Source organism: Helobdella robusta, assembly GCF_000326865.2.
Source record: "Helobdella robusta unplaced genomic scaffold HELROscaffold_28, whole genome shotgun sequence".
NCBI lineage: Eukaryota > Metazoa > Annelida > Clitellata > Rhynchobdellida > Glossiphoniidae > Helobdella > Helobdella robusta.
Genome location: NW_008704435.1, coordinates 2,032,019 through 2,052,267, shown reverse-complemented (window position 1 = coordinate 2,052,267; position 20,249 = coordinate 2,032,019). Strand labels below are relative to the sequence as shown.

General features: G+C 35.4%; 4 protein-coding genes across 4 annotated transcripts; 3 read left to right on the top strand and 1 right to left on the bottom strand.

The window, feature by feature from the left end:
- Positions 1–1,519: 1,519 nt before the first annotated feature.
- HELRODRAFT_136702 (hypothetical protein) lies at positions 1,520–1,946 on the top strand (the record flags this gene model as incomplete). Its single annotated transcript, XM_009020625.1, has 2 exons — positions 1,520–1,710; positions 1,856–1,946. Coding segments are annotated over 2 exons (282 nt in total), but the record flags the coding sequence as incomplete, so codon positions are not given.
- Positions 1,947–9,000: 7,054 nt separating this feature from the next.
- Positions 9,001–9,359, top strand: HELRODRAFT_80762 (hypothetical protein; the record flags this gene model as incomplete). Its single annotated transcript, XM_009020624.1, has 2 exons — positions 9,001–9,073; positions 9,235–9,359. Coding segments are annotated over 2 exons (198 nt in total), but the record flags the coding sequence as incomplete, so codon positions are not given.
- Positions 9,360–13,689: 4,330 nt separating this feature from the next.
- Positions 13,690–16,802, top strand: HELRODRAFT_174077 (hypothetical protein; the record flags this gene model as incomplete). Its single annotated transcript, XM_009020623.1, has 9 exons — positions 13,690–13,729; positions 14,022–14,162; positions 14,356–14,450; positions 14,619–14,704; positions 14,865–14,895; positions 15,042–15,149; positions 15,360–15,423; positions 15,733–15,965; positions 16,620–16,802. The coding sequence occupies 9 exons, from the start codon at positions 13,690–13,692 to the stop codon at positions 16,800–16,802; spliced, it is 981 nt and encodes a 326-aa protein (XP_009018871.1).
- A 239-nt stretch (positions 16,803–17,041) lies between these two features.
- On the bottom strand, positions 17,042–19,491 carry HELRODRAFT_80663 (hypothetical protein; the record flags this gene model as incomplete). Its single annotated transcript, XM_009020622.1, has 2 exons — positions 17,042–17,240; positions 19,457–19,491. 2 exons carry the CDS (start codon positions 19,489–19,491, stop codon positions 17,042–17,044), a joined length of 234 nt encoding a protein of 77 aa, XP_009018870.1.
- Positions 19,492–20,249: the final 758 nt, after the last annotated feature.

Here is a 20,249-nt window from a genome sequence, read left to right as displayed (position 1 = left end):
AGGATCATGCAACACGGATCGATGTCATTCGGATGGGATATGTATGGATCCTGGTTTGTGAAGTTGGATGAGTTCAAGCAGGTTCAAAATTCAGAGGTCATTGGAGGACTGTGTGGAAATAACGATAACTGTGCCACCAGTCGGTTTCTAATTATATTTCTTTGCACTTATATTTCTTTGCACATTTAAATCAATCAAAATCACTTTACTTTTATTGTACATAAGCTCGTGTTAAACGTGTGACTGGAAGAAATAAAATTCAACTTTGGATATACCTTGAATTAACATATAAAGATAAAAATGTTATCAACTTAATCATTTATTATCTCCATATGTCTGTATAATTAATTTAAAATCATTCCTATCTACGATTATAGATTATATCATTCAAACAAATTTCAATTTTCAAATGAAATTATTTTAACATTAAAAGACGAGTTTGTTAAAAAGGGTGTCAATAGAACAATGGCTGAATTTGTCAAACTCTGGATTCCGAGCAGTGTGCAGGTAACTTTTCCCACTTCAAATTTTTCTGTAAATATTTCTAAAAGATTTGATAAGATCTGAATATCTTCAAATATTTGTTGAATTTTAACTAAAAATTTTTGATATTATGATGATCTTCCACAGATCCGCAACGACTCGAAACCTTACACGCCACAATGTAGCGACGACGTCACGAGCAAGTTAGCAGCTAAGTACTGCCTCGCATTGAAAAGTTACCCATTTGCTAAATGCCATAAAAAAGTGAACGAAATTGTGTTTAAATAACATTTAATATATATGTACGAATGAATAAAAATATAAAAAATATAAATAAAATAAAAAATATAAATATAAAAAATTTAATACTGTTCACTCGTTTTTAAGTTAGTTAAAATTATTTCAAATAATTTTACGCTAATTGTTTTTAACCGTCGACAAAAATCCAAAGCAGACTAATGTAAACTTGTTGAAACAATCAATGACATGGAAAATTTTAGGTCCCTGTGTCAACATTTCTAGCGAGATGTATCAACGATTTTTGTTCAGCCTCAAAAGAGAACCAGCTGAACAATGGAACGAACGGAACAATGAACATCGAAGAAGCCGTGGTATGCAGGATCCTATCGGAGTACAACAGGGAGTGCACCAGGAACAACGTCTTCTTTGATTGGAGGACTGCCCAGCTGTGTCGTCAGTTTCGTTCTTCAGACAAAATGTTTCAACCAAAAATATTGCTTGAAATAAATCGTAAAATATTGAATTCACTCATAATCTCAAGTTTTATATTGTTATTATTATTAAATCAAATGACAATTTCAAACAATGCACGAAAAATCGAATGAAATTAACTAAAAAGAAACGTTTAGAAAGTTACGTTTAAATGCGTTTCAATTATATTTGCTATAATGATTAAAAGGTTTATTTTCTCACCCGCCACAAGTTGAAACTACGTTAACCGACTACCACTTGAAACTCATTTTAAGCTCGTTACTGCAGCGACCCGGACAAAACGTACATTGAAACCCTGACGAGTTGCGTGCCAACATGCAGCAGGATGGATGTGGGTCCCTCGTGTTCCAACGGGGCCAGCTACCCTGGATGCCAGTGCAAGCAGGGCATGCTCCCCGAGAACAACAAGTGTTACCTTCCCAAAGACTGCCCCTGTAAATATCGGGGCGAGGATTTCCCGGCTGATTATGTGGTGCAAAACGAATGCAACTTTTGGTATTTGTACTGGATAATTTTTGCTAATAATTTAATTTAGATCTACAAAGTAATTTTCTGTATAGTAGTTTAATTTCATTTCAGACTTTAAAGATGTTTCAAATATTTTATAACGTTTATGAGTCTGCAACTATTATTGTTGAAGCAAATGTTTCTATGGATCGTGGCAATGCACCAAAAACGAGTGTCCCAAAACCTGTTCAGTATTCGGTTTGGAGCACGTGACAACATTCGACCAATTCTTCTACTCCCTGCATGGTCCCAGCTGTGAGTTTGTTCTCGTTCAGGTTGGTGTTCGGTGTAGATTTCTAATTCATTACAAAATTTTAGTTCACGCTGGATCACGTATGAAATTTATTATGGGCTATGAAATGGAAACTCATGAATGATCTATGGTTCCTGTTACTTCCTAATTTTAGACCGACGAAATCAGTTCTACATTTAATCCACTGCGCATCACCATGAAGACAATAAAAGTGGGGGATGATTCAACAAATTACACCAGGCCAATCAGCGTCAGAGTTGAGACAATCAATTCAGACGGCAACCAATCAAAAGTGTCGGTGGAGTTCGTGGATGGTAAGCCACTGATCGCATTGGATGGGAATGAACTGTTCACGGACAGCCTTCCCTACAATAGTCCTGTTTTCAAGTTGTTTTGGTTGCCTGATTCGTTTTTTGTCATTCAGGGTAAGGATTTCCAAGTGAGGTTCGACGCAAGTGGGTCAGTTATTGTCAGATTGGGAACAAGCTACGTTTTGAAGGTTGACGATTTCAAATTTTTAAATAACCCATAAATTAAAATCAATTAAAATTAAAAAAATTAGAAAAAAATTATGAACAGTTTCTGCAAATATAAATGAAATCAAATTATAAACGATCAAACTTAATAAACAATTGGGTACGAAGGTGACGGGACTATGTGGCAATTGGAACAACGTGGTTGAAGACGAGTTGACGTCAAGCAGGGGAATCGTTGAAACGACGTACAACTTCATCATGTCCTTCAGTAACTGCGACAAACAATCCTACAGACCCCCCGCCATCACCGATCCATGCAACTTTCCTCTCGTTGTACGTTCATACTGCAATCAATAAATAATAATTACAACGACTTTAAAAAAGTTTTGCAGGTATATAATTATCAATATCATTTTAAAACTGTTTTGTCTTAAATATATAACAATAGTTAATCAAATAATTTCTGCATTTAATTAAATATGGTTTAATTTAAAAAACCACATTTCATTAATTTCCATGCAACCTCAGGTCCAAAAGAGACAGCAAATCCAAAAACAATGCGAAAACCTCTTACTGTCAGAAACCATTGGAGCGCAGTGTTCAGGTGCAAAGCTGAGTGCCAACTACTACGAATCGTGCATGAAGGATCTTTGCGTCGGCGTCACGTCGTCCACATTCAGAAACAGTCTGCCAGAACCCAGCCAGGTTGAACTCCCCGACATTTGCTACTACTTGACGAAGAAATCTCTCGACTGTTTGGAGAATTTGTACAAAAGTGACTGGCCAGCTGTGCCTTCGCTGGACAAATTCTGTGGTACGCTCTTTGTTTATTTAGTCTAAATGTAAATATAAATGAAGCATCAATTAATTTTTATGAAATGAATAAGAAATATTTACTTACCAAATACAAATCACAGTTTTTGGATTGTTTGGCCATAATTTAAAATTAACTTTAAAAATTTTGTGTTACATATGACAATGAAGGCCAGACAAGCACCAGGTACACCTGTGACGTGAGAGACACCTCCTACGAAATATGTGGCTCTGCCATGAAGACCTGCAAGCAACTCGAGAACGAGGACTTGTATCTGTCCGTGAACGACCTCGGCAGAACATGTTTTCCAGGGTGCGCCTGCCCTGATGGCACACTTCTAGACGAAAATAGCAACTGCGTCACTAAACAGAACTGCTCCTGCTATGATAAGTTGACCGGTGTCTATTATAAGGCGGGATTTCGTGTTGAAAAGGATTGCCAATTGTGGTTTGTTTAAAACAAATGTTTTTAGAATTTACAAATTAGGAATTTGTTTGTAACGCCTTCAATATATATAAAATTTTAAATGTAAGCCCAATTTTAAAAAGTTTAATTAAATTTTGAAATGAATTAGCAAAGACTCATTCGAAGATATTTGCTATTAATGTTTCACTGCAGCACATGTCGTTCTGGCATTTGGAGATGTCAGTTCATCTCCTCCAACGTCAGCTGTCCAGCCGGTCTGGTGCACTACGAGAAGTTGATGAACTGCAACACAACGTGCGACAACTACAACAAGTGCTGGGACGTGGAGGTGACGTGTGGCGGATGTGCGTGTCCCAGTGGTACTGTGCTCCATCAGGCCAGTGTTAGTAATTCTGCTTGGTGTTGCGTTTGTTCTTCACTTATTTCTTCTTATTATTATTTGATCAGGATTTGTTGGTTTATTATTTTTAATTGTACGATTATCTAAATGTTAATAATTTTGAAATTAAATTTAGTAAGTTTTCCTGATAATTCAGATTCAATACTAGCTGATAAACAAGTGCTTAAATAGTTATTCCTCATAAACGTTGTATACATTAGCCAGACAAACTTTGGCCATCTTTGAATAAATTTATTAAGTCGACAAATGCAACCTGTGCAAAACAAACAGAGCAAATGCATCCAACTGGAATCATGTCCCTGTGAGTTTCGCGGCGAGTTCTACACTCCAATGGACGTTGTGTCTACGAGTGGTCAAATCTGGTCTGTGCTGTTCTAATATTTTTGAATCATTATTTTTAAAGTCTACATTGTACGCTGTTATGCTGAAATACATAACTAAATTGATGAAGAATGTTTTCACAAAGTTAAATATCACGTACAAGCTATAAACATATTCGCCCATCACCCAACCAACGTAGCACATACAAGCTAAAGACATTTTTGCCCATCATCCAACCAACTTAGCACATGCAAGAGCATGAGATGGGAATGTGAAGAGGATGAATTATCTCTCGCTACGTGTTCGCTCTACGGAGACATTTACTACACGGGATTCGATGGGATCCACCGGATCAATCCCGGCCAGAGAGCTTGTTCATACTATTTGGTTGACACGATAACTGGCGGAGGTGCGGAGGACATTGCGAATGGGTGCTATCCGGTTTCCATCTACACGAAGGACATTCCGTGTGGAGTGTCGGGAATCATCTGCAGTAAGGTGCGTTTTTAAATTTTATCATCACTCACCTATTTGAAAATATAATGGAGAATTTCATTTTTAAATTGTTTGTCTGCAAATCTCTTGTTAGTTAACTTAACGTGCCCACCCATTCTCATAACTTGAAACATTTGTGACTGTTAGAATTTAGCCCGAACTTTTGACCATGTTAACGACGTTTCGATAGTTTCATTTATCATCTTTATACCGCATCTGTCATACCTAATGATAAAATTTTAATAAAACGTATTATAAAATTTATAAATTGAAAATTCAATCATTCAATTAATTACTTTTGTAATTACTTAATTACTTAGTTACTTAATTAATTAATTATATAAATGTTTAATTAATTAATTATATAACAATTTAATTAATTAAAGTTTCCAATGAACAGATGCTGACAATCTTCTTCTCCAACCACAACTTAACATTGTCGCGAGGAAGGCCACCAACACTGAACAACAAGGAACTGCCCATGGAGTCTGGTCAATACAACGACCACATACTGACCATCATCGATAACCAGGTCATGTTGATGGTCTTCTTCAGAAATGGAATTTCCATTATGCATGATGGAGGTAGTACTGTTGTGTGTGTGTGTGTGTGTGTGTGTGTGTGTATGTGTGTGTGTGTGTGTGTGTGTGTGTGTGTGTGTGTGTGTAGGTGTATATATATATATTTATTCATCTCTTGTACTTTTCATCAAATTTCTTGATTTTAATGTTTAAATTATAATTCAATTTTTGATATTTCGTAAAACCAGGCTCTGATGATGACTGTATGTCGAAACAACGTTGTACTAGGATGACACACAATGATAATAAATATGAATTAAAACAGCTTCGTGTTGTCGAAATCCTTATTAAAAAATTAATTAATGCAAAATGGGCAAAAATATTTAACGATATTTGCATCAAAGAAAACCTCCTTCCAAAATATATATATTTATTTATATATATGTGTGTGTGTGTAGGTGTATATATTTATATGTGTGTGTGTGAGTGAGTGTACTGTACATGCATAGATATGTGTTTTGTGTTTAGATATATATGTGTGTGTAGATATGTGTTTGTGTGTTGATATATTAGATACTTATGTGTGTAGATATGTGTGCGTGTGAATATGTGTACGTATGAAGATATCCGTGTGTGTGTGAAATGTGTGTGTGTGTGGTGTGTGTAGTGTGTGTGGTGTGTGTGTGGTGTGTGTGTGTGAAAGAGTGACAGAGAGAGATATGTGTGCGTCAGACTTATATTATTTGGGAGGTTGTTTCAGAACATCTTTTTGGGATTGTTTGCTAACGGACGTGGCTTCAAGTGTTGTTGCTAAACAGGGATGTGCGAGAATATTTCAATATCCAGCCTCATTTCATTTCTAAATGTAAAAAAAAGAGAGCGCTTTTTAATGGTGCGCTTCATGTTAATAAAAACTTCTCCGCGATTCATTGATGATCCATAGTAATGCCACTCAAAATTTGATCATTTTCTAAATTGTTAGCCTTTGCTTTAAAAATTACTCGAAACAGTTGAATGAGCACTTGTGATTAACTTATAAGAACTTTCTTTTAAGTATTTACACGATTTGTTTGTTCTCGATTCTGTCATTTTTCTTAATTTAATCCATTACCGACTGAGGTTTAAATTTTTTTTAATCCATTTCGACAGGAACCAGAATATACATCAGCCTGCCGAACTGCTACAAGGATCGCGTGAATGGGATGTGTGGGAGGTACAGAGATCCCAAGATGAGTGGAGACGGAGCTGGGACTTGGCTTCCCGTAGATGGTGACGAAAACGTTGATGAAAGATTGTCTGCATGGAAAGTGGATCCCAATTGTCCGGAGCCTACTAAATTCATTCTGCCCCACTGCGATGTTTGTTACATTCCAATGTTGACTTTATTCTTAGGGCCTCTCTTTGTTTGCTGTTTCTGCTGTATAACAATTTTTTTTTTCAATTTCATGGCAGACTGTTAGAATGCTGTTATTCATTGTTATGAAGTTAAATTATAGTAGAATTATATGGGTTTTCATTCAAAGTTTACTGACTATACATCATAAAAGTAGGTTTACGAATTGGTAGATGACATTAAGCGTGCCTGATTATACATAGTTCAGGTTATTTAATATGTAGGTCAGGTTATTTAATATTTAGGTCAGGTTATTTAATATGTAGGTCAGGTTATTTAATATGTGAGTCAGATTATTTAATATATAGGTCAGGTAATTTAATATGCTGGCCAGGTCACTTAATATGTAGTTCTGGTTATTTACCATGTAGGTAGGCTATCCAATATGTGTGTTAGGATACTTAATATGTAGGTCAGGTTATTCGATATGTAGGTCAGGTTAGTTAATATGCCGATCGGGTTATTTAATGCGTAGGTCAGGATATTCAATATGTAGGTCGGGTTGTTTAATAATAACGCAGCATGACCCAGAAAAAATGTTGTGGGCCACCTCGACCTGCAGTATCATAACTGAGGGGCTGGTGTTTGAAGAGTGCCGAAGACTGGTCGACTTTGAGGATTATTACGCTCAGTGCATTGCTCTTTCTTGCAGGTTCAGTGGCAGTTGTGTATTGTGCCAGTGGCAGTTGTGTGTTGTGCCAGTGGCAGTTGTGTGTTGTGCCAGTGGCAGTTGTGTGTTGTGTCAGTTTTTAACTTGTGTTTCTGCTTGATTGGTGGAAAAATTGTTCAAAAGTCAGATATTTTAGATGAAAATTATCAATCCCATTGATGAAACTCAAATAAGACGACTGTCTTAACAGCTGTGAGGTTGGCCACAGTTGCGAGTGTACGTGTACCGCCATATCGAACTTCGCAAAAGTTTGCGCCGGACATGATGTCTGTGTGGACTGGAGAAGCACCCACCTCTGTCGTACGTTCTCGCGCGTTCATACCGCGTGGCTTTAATTTGTTCAAATGTGAAACATTTTCAATTTTATCTCATTTTTATTCAATTTCTTTAAAAAAAAATCAAAAAACTGTTAATTTCTTGTTGTTTGTCAGATTTAATTTCAATGTTCCATCGATGGTTTTTTTTGTTTTTATTCTTTAATTTTGTTTTTATGTCGCATATTATTTCAACCAGGTTTAAAAGAATTTAATTTTTAGCATATCTTTCACTAAGTATATCTAAATAGGTACTTGACATAAACAATCACGTAGCCAGCAATCCATCTAACAATATCATTCAAAATTAACATAAAACAACCAACCTTACAGCCGTGATGTGCCCAGACAATCAGATGTTCAAGCCTTGTGGCAATGTTTCAAAAGAGAACTGCATGATGAGGGGGGTTCACGAAGGGCTGTACAAGGGGGCGGTCGTTCAAGAAGGGTGCTACTGCCCTGATGACCTTCTAAAAAATTGTTCGTTTCAACTTTTCTATACAATTATTTACATCTCCTACATTCTCTTTCTTAGTCTCACTTTCTTTCTCTCTTTTCTCTCTCTTTTTCTCTCCTTATATTTATATAATCACAATGTAGCGGTAGGAGAATGCGTGCCAGTGGACGCGTGTGAATGCCTATACGACGACACCTCCATTCCAACCAACAGCTCAGCCAGCATCGGCTGCAAGACATGGTATTTCTATTCTTCCTCGTTTCAAGAATTAAACTTATGCGAAATTGTACGTGTACAGATAGGTGTACAGATAGGTGTACAGATACGCCGGCGCATCACACACGTCGAATCGTGATATTATTGCGATCGAACCATGCTATTGCAATACTTATCAATCATTATTCCATTTTTCGCGCACTAATTTGAAATACAAACTACATTTATAACTTCGTTAACGATTAAAGTTTAATGTAAGAATAAAATTTTACATTAAATTAGCTTGTGTCGCAATAGCAGATATAGTAAGCAATGTTTCTCATCGCTGAAACATAAATGAGGCGACAAAAATAAGTAATATTGAATGAAATTAATAGGAAACAATTTTATGTACGGTTGTTTTCTACGGCACATCACTGCAGCACTTGCACGAATGGTTCTCTGGAATGCACAAGCGACAACTGTCCAGCATGTTCTGATGGTGAGATCCTGTGTGATGAGTTTGAGGGGGAGGAGGAGGTCTGCGTTGGAGTGCAGTTTCTGTGCGATGGAGTGCCAGACTGTCTGGATGGGAGTGATGAAATCAACTGCACAAGTTTGTTCGAATGTGTGGTTCATTGCCTGTGTGGTTGCGCGTGGTTCATTATTTATTTACGTGGTTGTTGAAATGATTTGAAAGCTCAGTTCGGCGAAATTATTAAACACTCGTATGCAATTATTGAATAAAATTTGAATCCATCCCACGATCCACCACAGTGGATGTTGTCTGTAAGTTCGGTCAGTTGAAATGCCGCCATACAGACCAGTGCATTGGTGTGAACCTATTATGCGATGGCTACAACGACTGCTCGGATGGCAGTGATGAGATGCCTTGTGGTTAGTTGGGGAGTTTGTGCACGGTTCGTCGGTTCGTTCGTTTGTTCGTCGTGTTCATGCTTCACAAATTTTTTTGTAGTTTCTCTTTGTGAAATAACAAAAGAAGTTTTTTCTCGTGGTACGTTGTTAATTTTGCCCTTCATTCCCGAAAATTTCATTATCAGTTATTTGTACAAATAATTTTAAGAGCTGTCTATTTACTTTTGAAAAGTTAAAAATCTCAAGGTTTCAAAAAAAGTTGTACTCATTGTCAATTAATTTTTACTTTTTTTAATAAAATTTGGGTCTTCAGGCACTTCAAACTGCAATATAGTCTCTCTAATAAGTGAAGGTTATGGCTGGGTGACCACGGACCCGCCCATCAAACCAGCCACCAACTTTCCCAACTTCCCTTACGTCTTCCAACCTGGAGTCCTACCAAAATTTGTCGTCAAATTCGATTTAGAGAGAGAAATTGTTGAAGTTTTTGCCGATGTGGCCAACGTGGCTCGAGTCCTGCTGGTGGTGAATGATGAAAAGGTGGAAATGGTTGCTAAGGATGGCGATGGAAAGGTTAGTCTCAAAGGCTGTCTATTTTTATTTTTATTTATTTTGGAGAATAAAATATTTTTTTATTTGATTAAATTTAATTAATATACAATTCAATTTATTTGGTTTCAATCTTTAAATAAATATATTTAACTAATAAAAATGGCTGAAAGTAGATACACAGTTAACTCGCATGATGACTACTCAAATGTAAATAATTATTGCAAATAATTTTGAATAGCAAAAATTTGTTACATAATTTATCGTAATTATACCATAATTATTATAATTATACCATAATTATATGATGGCGATCAGTACCACCAGACCATCTTATCAACTGGAGACACAGCCATGGTGACCTTCATTCCGAATGACCTTAAGGTCAATGTCACAATTGGCACCATAGAGTTTTTTGCCTGTCTCAAAAGTATGTTGAAACTGCTAAATAGGTTTGGATGTACAACTTGCATGATTTGATGCGTGCTATGTACCTATTCAAACTGTTCAGTCGTTATGATTTGTCATCTTGTGTATGCAAAAATACGTGAATAAACACATCACACACAATAAGAAGTCAGAAGTTGTCCATTTCAATTCACACTAATTATTTTCAATTTTCGTCTATAAATTAATTTTGACTCGCAAACGAATAATTTTTCCAGCCGGTACCCCTTCGCCGAAATGCAAGTTACCGAAGCTGGCCAAATCATCAGACTTCGCCCTGTCAACTATGCCTACCACTCAATTCAACACAACTGCGGGAGCAGATGGGCTCACATTTCCCAGCCTGTACAGGAATGTTACTCTGGAGTTTAGCTTCCATTCGATGCAAACTTTTGTCCGGTTGGAACTTCAGAGTGAAAATGTGGCGCTGTTTGAAGTTGTTGTGGTCGACGATGGGTCTGGTAGAATTGCCTTTGATAAGACTTTTTTTATGGAGGTGAATTTCCTGAGTTAAACTACCTCAAATAAATTTTGATTGTAATTATGATTTTTCCAAATTTTGAAATCTGATTTTGTTTAAAACATCATTAAAAATCAAAAAATGTGTCTAGATTTATAGAATGATTATAATGATACTCTTACATTTATGAAATGATATCAATGATTATGAAAAATTCTCAAACCTTGCATGCAGTCGAACCTGGAACTTGCGCATATCAGAGGAACAAAAGTGCGGATGACCATGTACGCTCTTAATCCTGATAATTCGGTTGTGGTCCGTGCCATCAACATCTTCCTCTGTGAAGGTTTTTTTCTTTAATTTTCTTCTATTTATTAAGTCAGATAAAATTAAAATGAAAAAAACTGAATAATTTGAAAAAAGTTTAAAAATTATTTAAATTAATAATTATTGATAAAAATCGTGATATAATAAAAAATTAAATTGGGGTACGTAAAATTGAATGGATTTTTCAACTCGTTATAAGACAGGTGACTATTTTTTAAAAGATTTTTTAGTTCATAGAATAAGCAACGACATAAGTAAAACCTTTAAAAAAATCTTCACCCATCTAGCATCGAGCTAAAAAAAGTTCTTCATTTCATATTGGATGACGTCATTTTATTCGTTATAATTGTTTGTATTATTTAATTTTATTTCAAAATTCAAAATTGAGATGCATATAATTATCATGAATTAAGACGCGTTGGGAACATCAACTCTGCCTAGCATACGTTTCACGGGCAAAGAAGGTTTCAATTATCTGATTTAATTTTTTTTTTCAAATTTGAATTATAAATAAAATGTTCGCTGGTAATATTAAATAGGTTATTTTAATTTGCCATTAAATGTAATCTCGCTAACCACTTAATTTTCAATAAATTTTTAATTTAAAAAATAATTTCCATCCTCATTAAACATTTGCATGCAAAACATTTCATCAAGGGCCGGTTACTGGAGCCCCTCCGTCGAACATCAAATGGACGGTAACAAAGAAGCGACCGATTGAAGCCCGCGTCAGTACCGCAGAATCGTCAACTGCCTCACCAACTACCATTTTTCCAACAACCACCACTCCCTTCATGTTCGGAATGTTTCTTAACGGCACAGAAACCACAACCCTTCCCAAATCAACACCATCCAGTCCCACCGCGCCAACCTCTGCACTTCCATTCCCACCATTATCCATAAAGATGACCATCACAACCAAGAGGTACATTTCGAGCCACACAAGCACCACAGAAGCACCCACAGAGTCAAGTTCTACCATACCAACAACTAAATTTATATTTGGGCTGATACCTCAGGGCTCTCTAACCACACGTGTATCTCATTTTATACCGGGTTAATTTTAAACCTTGTTGGTCATTTTTAAGTTTGTTTAAATTTATACCTAAAAAATCTTTTTAAAATGCAATCCGTTGGTCAGTTCAACTTTTCGATGTGGTTTTTTTTATTTTTTTTTGAGTGGCTTCAATATTATCAAAATTTTAGAGAGCTAAATTTCTTGTTCAAAAGTTTGGTTATATGATAATGTAAAGTTATCGGTACCAATATTAATTATTTCCCTGAATCTATTCCGTTTGAAACACTCCACAGATCAATCAGCAACAGTTAGAACTACGCCAATGCCAAAAGGTCTCATCTCATTTCATTTAATTGAATCCAATTTCCAATATTTATATTCAAGTTTGTGTTTGAATAGAAATTAAACGAAAATGACATCTCATTGACGAATAAAATAATCATTTTATAATAGATAGAACTTATATCTCCAAAAAATCTTGCCCAACTAAACATTATATTTCCTTTTAATTTAAATCAGAGCAGTGTAAAGAAACCTATCTACTCGAAAATGGATACGCCATGTTGATATTTGAAGACCAGAACATAAACTTGCCATACATTCACAGCAGTTCAACAACCACCGATAGCCACAACGACAATGAGAATGACATCAAAAACATTGATAACATCAACGACAACAACAACATTAATGACATCTCTACCAACACCATTAATGACACCACCACCACCAACAACAACAATAGCAGTGACTTCATTTATGCGACCAACACGTGGAACATTACAATTAAAATGTTTTCCACTTGGTACATTACGGAAGTTAGGCTGGCAGCCGTGCACGTAGCGAATGTTCATGTCTACGTACCTTACGAAGCAAGGGCACTGTATGGAGAGTGCACTAAACTGGATGAGGTGTGATGTTTGTCGTGTTTACTTGCTGTGCTTATAATGTTTGTATGTTGTAATATACACGGTATGTTGTAATTTTAGATGACTGTGTTTTCATAAGTTGGAGCCTTTATGTTAATGTTTTATTCAGGAATGTTTCAAGTTCTGGAAAATCCTAAATAGCTTATTGATGCTATAAAACGTTTATATGAATAAACTGAAATAGTTAACTTAGCTAACTAATTTGCAATTTTTATGGTACTGTCGATTATCAATTAACTTAAATATATATTACAAATTTTCATTTTTCGAACGAAACTTTTCAAAAAATGTCATTTCATACCCGACGACAAGTTGATCGAGTTCACTTCCAATCCAAACCTGGTGACAGACACAATGTTCCTCATCCTGCAATCCAACACATCATCATCATCTTCATCATCATCGTCGTCGTCATTCATTCTTCTTTCGCTACTTGTGTTGGCCTGTGAGAAACGTAAATGATTTTTTTTTTATTCCCAGTGTTTTTTTATGACGAAATATTTGGAATCTAAACGTAATTATTATTAATCCGATTGAAACTCCTAATGTCCAGAGTGTGTGATTGCATGTGTCTGCATAAAAATGTGTGTGTGTCCTTCCCAATTTTTAATTAGTTTTCAGCCGAAATGCAACCATGGGGGAACTTTGAGACTGAAGCTCACCCATGTTTGTCAATTTTGTTAGGGTTAAAGTTTTATTTACAAATTCCCTATATAGATAGTTGGGATTTCGGTATTAAAAATGCTACAATCTCTTAAAAAACAACAATTTATGACAAATGTGAATGAAATAATACAAGTTTCTGTATGGAAATCATAAAAAAATGTGGATTTTTTTAAAAAATTATAAAATTTTTTACTAAAAAAAACACTGCCCCCCTAAAAAACTTTTAGTTACGGCACTAATTTCCAAGGTGCACAGAATAATATTTATAATTGGTTTCCATCCACCTTAACAGGCTTTGACGAATCACCTTGGTCGATGATTGAACCAGGATCTGGTAAAAAAAACTGTCTTAATTTTCAATTTGACATTAAAATTCTTTTAACGAAATTTTTTTCGGGAAATATCTGTTGGTCATTTGTTCATAGGCAGAGTGGTCAGTGGTCAGAGCGCTAGGTTTGTGTTGTAGTGATCTTGTTCGACTGCAATGTGGTCTCTACTTATTAATCAATTTCTTGATGTAAAATGATACAATGATTCATTCATAAAGCGTGTGATTTCGAGCCAATTTTTGAATTCCTAAAAAATAATGTAATCTCTATATGTAAGATGGATGAATGTTTGACTAGACATAGCTGCCTACAAGAGCGTCTGTGTGGTACAACCCTTCATTCCCTTGTTGGAGAGGCCTTGGTCTACGTGTTTCATTGAGAAGGATAATCAGGTATGTAGGATGGAAAAATTTGTATACAATCTCAGGTAATTTAAATTATTCAATCAGTAATTAAGCTGAAGTGTTTCTTATTTTAATATATATACAATTTATTTTAAATTTAATAATTTTTAGATAAAAATTCCCATGAATGATGTGAAAATGAATTAATTTCAAAAGTTTGGTCTGACGAGTGCAAGCGAAGGATGTGCTGTTGGAGATGTCATCGAGCAGGAAGTTGAGGTCATCATGGATTGTGTGTCTTGGTTCGTTCTGTCTTCTTCTTTCGTTTCATAGTGTGAAGTGTGATAAAAGAAACAATATACAAATGAAGATTTTCAATGTTGCGTTATTTTTACAAACCTTAAAAAATTTATTAATTAAAAAAGTTTAACGAACATTCGAAAATTCATTTCTTCATTCTAGCTTTTGTGCCTACGGCTCTTTCATATGCAAGGTTCGAGAATACGAAATGATTGATCTGTTTTGAATTCAAATTAAATGTTTTAATAAAATTGGTTATGAAGATTGTTAAAATATTTTTGACAAGCTTGAACATCATGAGTACAGATTCCATGAATATTTGAATTAAATTTCGAATAGAACATAACTGGATCTTATTATGACATTGAAGAGCCATGCTTTGTGAAGTCATGTGACGATGGAGTTGTGATGAAAAAACCAATTAACGAACCATGCCAATGTTCTCCTGTTAGTTTTAGCTTGGAACCAATTAATGATAATAATGAAAATAATTTGATGAATGGATTAATAATAAATAATGCAACAATATTAACGCCACTAGATCAACATAGTAGTAATAATGATTTAAGCTAGAATTGATTGAAATATCATTCTTTAAGATTAATTTTAAATTTTTTGATTTGATTCAAATTTTGATGGAAATCATATAAATTTCAGGGTAACATATCCTTCCTATTGTCCAATTGCACGTGTGTGTGTTTGCCTGCTGTCACAACATTAGGTTATATTTTTGCTTGCACTGTTGGCAATAGTTGAAATATTTAATTACATTTAATACATGATTTACTCTTTTATGTCTAAATTTTTATCATTTTAAGAAACTTTGAATACTTTGATGTTTGTTTTTGCGGCTGATTTTAATAAGTGACAAATATTCTACGAAATCAACTGCATACATAGCAAAAATTTCAAATAATTCTAATTACTGTACTAAAATGTGAAATCGTATTTTCAGAGTAGACAAATTTTTAAAACTTAATTTTTCTCTTCAATTCCGAAAACGAATTAAATTAAAAATCACAAACTGAAGGCACAAAATCAGCAGTTGGAGATGAGGGGACTTCATCCGAGCCAACCTCCACGAAAGATTCCGACATAGACTCGTATCCAGCCGGCACATGTTCACCGGTCAGTGTCAATCTAACGCTGACCACTGAAGAATTAACGGCGCTGGCGTGTCCGAGAGATGGAAATGTAACACTTCCCGTGAGAGTGTGTCAGGGAGCGTGTGATAGTGCTTCTTTCTCTTTTCATCTACAGAAGGTTTGTCAACACGTCTTCGACGGTTTTATATTTGCAGTTTATTTATCATGAAATAAACTTTGACGCAATTCGAAGTATGTCAAGGGCCGGCTTTAGGCATAGGCAAACCAGGCAGTTGCCTAGGGCCTCCAATTTTCAGGGACCTCGCAATGCAGATTGAAACAACTTTTTTTAGAAACCCTACTCAGTTTTATTTTTAATTAATCGCAGTATTATACAGCAAGAATTTGTCATAAAAAAAAACGTACTCAGGTTGAAATATTTTTAAATGTATAAAGTTTTCTTGTGCACATTTTTAAAAAATGCCACTTGAGGCCACCAAATTTTCTTTGCCTAGGGCCTCCAGCTTCCTAATAACATACTATGTTATTTATATTATACACCAAGTAACGGCTTAGAAATCGGTTCAAAACGCCAATATAATATGAAATGTCATTAGCACCACGCTTCAAATTTGGTGTACTTTTATTAATAATTTTGTTAGAATGAAGTCATGCTCGTTTTGAAATAATCTTATATTGCCGGTTATTCAAATTGATTTAAGAAACTCGGAACTAAATTTATAATTTTTATTATCGGATATAACACAAACTTTTAAAATTGCAATTGTTTGTTTAAATGTTGTAATTATTTTTCAAACACACGACGACAAAGACTGAAGAGTCAAAAAGAATTTTCATAGCTCATGAATCCAACAACTTTTGCTATTGCTGTCATGGATCTGATAACGTGGAGGAAGTCATCCACGAAGTTGAGTGTGGAGGCAAAGAAGTTGAAATAGCCATCACCCAATATTCATCCTGCACCTGTCAGGTCATAGAATGTGATCAGAAATGACAAAAAGCCAGATATTTCACAAAGTTCTTCACTCTGATACAAAAATCTGTTTACTAACACAATTAAATTGAAATAAATTCAATGATCACATCAGTATAAATATTTTAAAATGTTTTTTCGAACTGTAAAAATGGCTGTCAATATATATATACATAATTCAGGATACAAGCATATTTGAAGTTTTCAATTTATACAAAAGTAAAAAATTGTAATAAACTGTTGTAAAAAATAATGAGCGATTAATTAAATGATTCCAAATTGCTGGCTTCCAAGGGAAAGTGTATTTTGTCCATGGTTTCATCAATCTTATCTTGAAGAGCCTTTACAAATCTGGAGTCGATGAAGAGATGCGAGTCGTCCAAATCACTGAGAACAAATGTTTCACCCAGAGCCTTTGTTTCATTCAACTTCAGCAATAACTGTTTCATGGGTGGGTCACTATTAGAAAAAAAATCAATTAAATTTATTAAATAAGATTGAATTATTATTTAAATTCCAAAATGAAAAAAAAGGACCAGCACTGAATTTTAATCAAATATCTAAGCCTGCTTTTTAAAATAAATTGAATAAAACTTAATAATAAAGTTCACTCACAGCTATTATAAACATAAAATAAAAAATAAAGTATCTGAAAATAATTATTGACAAGATTGGTGCTAATGGTGGGATAGAGATGTGGAATCCGCGGTCACACACGGACCTTTAGAGAAGGTGACGATGGAGGAAGTAGAGAAAGCAGTTAGAGAAATGAAACTAGGTAATGTGACAGGGGTTTCGGAAGTGGCGACAGAACATATAAAAGCGAGTGGAGTGATAGGAATTGAAGTTATGATGAGAATTGCTAACAGTATGTTTGATGATGAAGGTATACCTGAGGATTGGCGACACAGTGTTTTGGTGCCGTTGTATAAGGGCAAAGGAGATGTGAGAGATTGTGGGTCATATAGGGGTGTGAAATTACTAGAGCACGGAATGAAGGTAGTGGAGAGGGTGCTTGAGAGGAGGTTGAGAAGTATGGTGACAGTTAATGAAATGCAGTGTGGGTTTATGCCTGGTAGGGGAACGGTGGATGCGTTGTTCATGGTGAGAATGTTGCACGAGAATTATAGAAAGAAGAAACGAAGATTGTACATGTGTTTTGTGGATCTAGAAAAGGCTTTTGATCGAGTACCGAGGAAGGTCATTGAATGGGCGTTGAGGAAGAAAGGAGTGAATGAGAGACTTGTTAAAGCTGTGATGCAACTGTATGAAGGGGCAAAGACAAAGGTGAGGGTTGGAAGGGGGATGTCGGACGCTTTCGCTTTTAGTGTTAAGGTAGGAGTGCATCAAGGATCAGTGTTATCACCGTTTCTGTTTGCAATTGTGATGGATGTTGTGTGTGGAAACATAATGGAAGGGTTGTTATTTGAGATTTTGTATGCAGATGATTTAGTCTTGATGGCTGATAGCATGGAAGAATTGCAGTTAAAATTTGACAGATGGAAAAGTGTTATTGAAAAGAAAGGGTTAAAAGTTAATATTGGTAAGATGAAGGTAATGGTGAGTGGGGAAGGTGGGGAGCGAGTGATAAGTAAAATAGACCCCTGTGGGGTATGTGACAGGAGAGTGAAGGCTAACTCGGTATTGTTTATAGGATGTCAGAAATGGGTGCATAAGAGATGTAGTGGTGTGAAGGGGGCATTGAAAAAGGTGGAAGGCACGTTCAAATGTAAGAAATGTGTTCATGGTGTGATTAATAGGACGGACGCAAGGACGGGTTTGAGTGGTGGTATTGAAAGAGTGGAAAGCTTTGTTTACTTAGGGGATAAGCTGAATGCGAATGGAGGATGTTTGAGCGCAGTTACGGCTAGAGTTCGTGTAGGATGGATGAAATTTAGGGAACTGGGTGGGGTATTGTGTGGAAAGAAATGGTCAGTGAAGATGAAAGGGAGGGTATATAAAGCATATGTGAAAGCAGCGATGGTATATGGTGGTGAAACTTGGGTGTTGAGGAGAGAGGAGGAAAGTGTAATGCAGAGGGCTGAAAGAGCTATGGTGAGGATGATGTGTGGGGTTAAAGTGAAGGATAGGAGGAGTAGTACAGAGCTGATGTCAATGATGGGACTGAATGAGGACATTGTGACATTGATAAGGAGATCGAGATTGCGGTGGTATGGACATGTGTTGAGAAGGGATGAAAGGGTCGGGATTAAGTGAGCGTTGGAGTTCGAGGTTGAAGGAGTGGTAGGAAGGGGTCGTCTGCGATTGGGATGGAGAGAGCAGGTGGAGAAGGACAGGGTGAAAGCGGGGTTGCGTGATACTGAGGTGAGTGACAGATGTGGATGGCGTCGAGGGGTATTTCGGTTTCATCATAGGTAGCCAAACGGCAACCCCCGATCTCGGGGAAAATGCCGTCTAAACGTGTGTTGTTGTTGTTTAAGATTGGTGCTAATAAAATCAGAATTAATGTAGTACAAATAATTATAATATATTAAATAAATATAAAAATAAAAATAGACTACTGGCAAGCTGGCAATTGCTGGTTCGTTAAAGTTAACGTTACAAGACGTTAGATATTTGTTAAACAATTTGTAAATATTTAATTAATTTTTAATTTTATTTTTTAATTTAAATTATTAAAAATTAAATTAATTAAAATATGAAAACCAGCCAACCATTCGACGAGAACTCCCTTCAGAACGTACACCATCTTAGAAGCAAGAGAACAGAAAACTAGTAAGAGATGTTAGTCAAATAATTAAGAACACGGAAAACAGTTCAACTTAATTTATTTCATACAGACCTGGTTACCGTCCGTTCGTGCCTTGTTTACAATTTGTAAAATCAAAACCATAGATTCAAAAATATAGTTTTTGACATGGACATAATATATCCATGGTTTTACATATATAATGAAAACGCTTCACTGTTTTGGGTGTTTTTTTAATTTTATCAAATACTGAATTAAATATGAATAGTTATAAGAATTTTTTAAAAATTACTTTCTGATTAATTTTTGAGAAAAAATAAGGCAAAACAATCAGCTCACTTTGGAAATTCAAGAATTGCGTTGATTGCAAACAATTTTATTAAGAAAAACGCAGTTGAAACCAAGGGGAGGCCTATTTACCAGCATACAACACCTTCTTATGGGTTGAAGTAGGGATATGCAAAGAACCTCAATTTTTTCAACTTTTAATTATTTTCAGTAATGTCTCCCCTTGCTCCAAACCACATAACTAGAATAATAGGACTAATCGATCAATTCGATCTATCAGTCGGGCTATTTGTCGTGCTTGGATTGTTGGCTTACGAAATTGCATGGATTTTAACGAGCAAGCTAAATGAAATATTTACTTGATTTAATACGCTAAAAACATTGTAGTCATTCTATTTAATTTTAATAATGATTAATAGAATTATGTATTATTAAATTATTTTTGTTAATTTGAATATAAAAATTGCTTT